This window comes from Corvus brachyrhynchos, unplaced genomic scaffold (assembly GCF_000691975.1).
Source record: "Corvus brachyrhynchos isolate BGI_N302 unplaced genomic scaffold, ASM69197v1 scaffold1, whole genome shotgun sequence".
NCBI lineage: Eukaryota > Metazoa > Chordata > Aves > Passeriformes > Corvidae > Corvus > Corvus brachyrhynchos.
In genome coordinates, this window is record NW_008237222.1 from 135,389 (window position 1) to 139,578 (window position 4,190).

Genomic DNA, 4,190 nt, shown 5'->3' on the forward strand with positions numbered 1-4,190 from the left:
GGAGGAGCAGGGGGCCGGGTCCTTGTGGGGCGGCAGCGGCGGGGAAGGATGGCCGGCGGGGTGGGCGCGGGGCCGGGGCAAGGAGAGGGACCCTGCCCTATGGCGAGGGCGCGCAGGGCTTGCTGAGATCTTTCCTGACCCCGCTTAGGGAGGAGGCGGCGTTGTCCAATATAGGTGCCGCCTTTCCCCGGCAGCTTGTCCCGGCGGGGCAGCGTTGTCTGCCCCTGCAGCTCTGGAGTCTCCTCGTCCCCTCGGAGAAGCGAGGGGCAGAGCGGCAGCGGACGGCGAAAGATGCTGTGCGTCACGGTAGCCTTTCACTTGCTGCTGGTGCTGGTGCTGTGCAGCCAGGGCATAGAGAGGTGTCCTTCAGACTTCTGCGAGTGCTCCGACTGGGAGGACTACAAAATCACTTGCAGGGACATCCACTTCATTCCCAGCCTTCCGGAGGATACCCAGACCCTGTGAGTACATTGCGATGGTTTAGGGAAGCAAAGTCGTCATACTTTGCAAGCAGGAGATGCTCTGAGCTAATGTCCTGTGAGATGAGGAAGTGGCGAGAGGGGAGACGTGCTGCAGATTACCTGGGCGGTACAGGATAGCGGGAACGGCAGTGTGCACACTCTGCGTGTGGCTGGAGGAGGTAGGAAAAATCACTCTCAGACCTTAAAGAGCTGTGAAGAGATGGTTGTTCATTGGATTTTAAGAGTTCTGTGTAAAATACTGGAAAATTAGTAACTGGGCTGTTTGTGGGCAAAGTGAGCACTAGGCTGGATTCTGTGTAGCAAGTGCTTAGCAGGTGAGGGGAAGGAAGGGTAGATCAAACAAGTTTTGTGATTAGAAACTGGTAGGGATTGGATGTGTCACCTCACAGAGTTCCACGAAATCCTCTGTGCATTTTCAGCTTCTTTGTTAAAGCTGGAAAAAATAAATAAAATCCATGAGAATTGAGAATCCAAGTATACTCTCTGGGAGATTGAGTACTTCAGATCAAAGTGTGGAGTGTGGGATAAAGCAGCAAATTTAGAGCTTGCCAAAGTGATAGAGAATTCAGGTACCTAAGCCTAAGTGTTTGGTCCATTACAGGCACTGTAGATCTTGTCTGAGTTCCTGCTGCCAGCCCAGATGAGCATCTTATGTCATATCTGTCAGTTAAATACTGTAGTGCAACTGAAATGGCACCTGCTAGTTAGTTAAAACTGAGCAGATAAATCACTCCTGGCTTTCACTTTGTTTCTTGAGTTACAAAATGTTTCTAGTCTCTGTGGGAAGGTTCTTTTGTAAATATAGATTACTTTCTGATAAAGTAAATGAACTCAAACTCAGTTGATTTAATTGCAAGATAAAACAGTAACAGATTGATTGGTTTATGTCTTGATAATGATTCTCAGGACTTTATTTTAGAATACAAACCATTAAGTTACTTGAACTTATTTGAATGCTGCTCAGATTTTTTAACACTGAAAGTAAAAGCTTAATTTGATCACTTGCCTAGAAAGAAAGAAAAAATTATTTATTTCCATTATTTTTGCTTTCCTTTAATTTTTTTGATGGTTAGACTGCAATATTTCAGTTAAGATTCTAAATTATACAAGTTTTTTTTGTTATTATACTTTTATATACACAGTTTATTTAGGTTGAAATTGCAGTGATGTTACTATAGTATGTTCTATGAAATCTACCAAGTAGTGTGTTCTTTGAAATCTACCATGACAAATTAGAAAATATAGGAGTTTCAGTTTATAGAAGCAAATGCCTTTGTACAGACATTTAAAAGAGTTAATAGAAACAATGAGATCACATAATGAAATTTGATACTTTCCTTGAAACATGCTGGTTTGATGGCTGAGAGGTACCTCTCTACATACAGCTCCAGAAATAAAGCACTCTGGCCACTAGAATTCTAGTGTTTTAAATATATGTAATAATGGGGGCTGTAAAATAATAAGCTATTGTTTTGAAAAGACAAAAACACACAGTGAAGATCTTATTTCCATGGGAGAAATAATTAACAAAAACAAATGAAAAATATTTTTCTGTTTATTTTGGGTGAAATTTAATCATGTGCACCAACTAGAGTGACCATTGCAAACTTCTCAAGACAGGTACTCCCTACTGTATCAAGAAAATATTCCAGGTAATGACAACTGTGATTTTATAGTGTAGAACATGCACTGCAATAGTCTTTTATTTGAAAGCAAATGGGAAAATTATCTGAGGAAATAAGGAAACACACAACCCCCCCCCCAAACAAACAAACAAACAAAATACAACCTAATCAACCAAATAACAGCAACAAAACAAAAAAAAAAAAACTACCCCTCTTTTTAACTTCAGTTTGAAGTTTCCTCTCTGGGTGAAGTGTGTTCATTTTTCTTCTGTTCTCTTACTTGAATTGCTGAAGTCTGGTGGGCTGTACGTAGTTCTGTAGTCCCTTGCTCTCTGTAAATGTCTTAAACTTCTTTACCTCCATATGTTAAATGGGAGCCATAACAGTTACTTATGTGTGTTTGCTGCTTCAGTTTGCAGTTCTGAGTGTTTTCAGATGCTTCAGACTGGATTATTTGCACATGGCAGATAAAATAACACACAGAGTTTTTGTGAGAGATTGTGAAACGTGTTACCTTTATTCCATCATGTTTTCATTCTTTTGCCGTATAATAGGCAATAGTTCTGAATCAAAGACAAAAGATTCCAAAATAATTGAAGTTTCTGTTAAACTTAAGAACAAATGAACACTTCTTGGAGATGAAATATGTAACTGTACACATCTGCACATTTTATGTTGAAACCCTCTACAATTTTCCTTAAATCCAGCAAGTTTGTTACTTTAGGCAAAGTAATTCTGCTTCTTGGTGGTAACATGTGAACCTCAAGATTGCCGGTTTAAAAACTTTTTTGTGTGGCTATTCAGTTTTGTAGGGTTTGTAGGACTAAGAGACTGGTGAGTCTAAGAACACTTTGCCAGCTTTTGGAGATGATGAGCTCTTTTCAGTGCACAGGATCTTGAAACTCCAATTAAAGTTTCATTCTGATTATTCAATCAGGACTGTTCTCATTTCTCTACCCTACTTTAAGACAATGGTGCAAACCTTTATTTAAGAAATGCTTATAAGAAATTCCAATAAATGTTTATTTCTAACTCTTTTAGAGAAAAGTGACATGAACTTAAGCCAGAAAAGTGTGTTTATTTTAAACTGTTTGTAATGTATTTATCCAAATATAGTTAATGCAGGTGCTTATCCAGAATGCCTGAATGCGCAGAATTGATCTTGGAGATGTCCTTTTTTCAACATAAGATTTTTTTTTTTTAGTTCCTTTTCTGGGAAATTAACAAGAGAAATAGAAAGAAAAAGGTTGTGTATATTATAGGTAATTCTTGTCTTGTTGCCTGAAGTTAAGGATTATATAATCCTTATATAATATATACACATACCAGACTTTGGCAGGGAAGCCATTCCAAGTGGTATGCAAATTCAGTACTAAAAATATGGAATAACTTATCAATTATTTTGTCATATCTATATTTTTATGCCTCTCTCTGAATAGCTGACACTCTGACTTGGTCTGTTGCCATTTTACCACCTCCTGGTCCTCCTTTGCTTCTGCCTTTGCCTATCCTTGTCTCCAGTCCTCCATGCTATGACAGTGGCAATACATGCATGGTAGTGAGGAGATCTCTGTCCCAGCCCCTTGGCTGGCAGTGTTTTTCTCTTCCACCAGCAAAGTGCTGGAGCAGAGCAACAGTTGGTGCTGTAACCTCCTCTGTGTTGGAAGGAATATGGCAGAAGAGATCCTGGCCTTTCAGTGCAAGCAGTTCCACTAGGAAGTGGAGGTTAATGACTAGGAAGTGGAGGTAAAGATTTACTTACACATACAGATCACCAAAGCCCTACTGAACATTTGTCCAAAGATATAATTGCATCATAATGCTTGAATTATTGTAATATCCTTCTTGCCCTCATTATGATGACACGATCAGATGGTATCGCTATCACAGCATCACCTCAATGCACTTCTCAATGCTTTTCATTTTATAAATGTATTTTTGTAGCTTTTAATTATTTTTCTTTTGACAATAAAACTAATAAAGTCTTTCTTCTTATTTAGTGTGCATTTCGTCTCCTGCATTCACTTACTTAAATAACTTAATCTCTCTCTTCTCCCTTCCCTTCCCTTCCCTTCCCTTCCCT

General features: G+C 39.4%; 1 protein-coding gene across 2 annotated transcripts in view; it reads left to right on the top strand.

Annotated features, from left to right (window-relative positions):
• Positions 1-92: 92 nt before the first annotated feature.
• The window catches only part of TSHR (thyroid stimulating hormone receptor), a 62,215-nt gene continuing 58,117 nt past the window's right edge, over positions 93-4,190 (top strand). For both annotated transcript variants that reach the window (XM_008629685.2, XM_008629688.2), the window contains exon 1: positions 93-461. In XM_008629685.2, the coding sequence (XP_008627907.1) occupies positions 292-461 (170 nt within the window). In that variant the 5' untranslated portion in view covers positions 93-291. The remainder of the gene's footprint in view (positions 462-4,190) is intronic.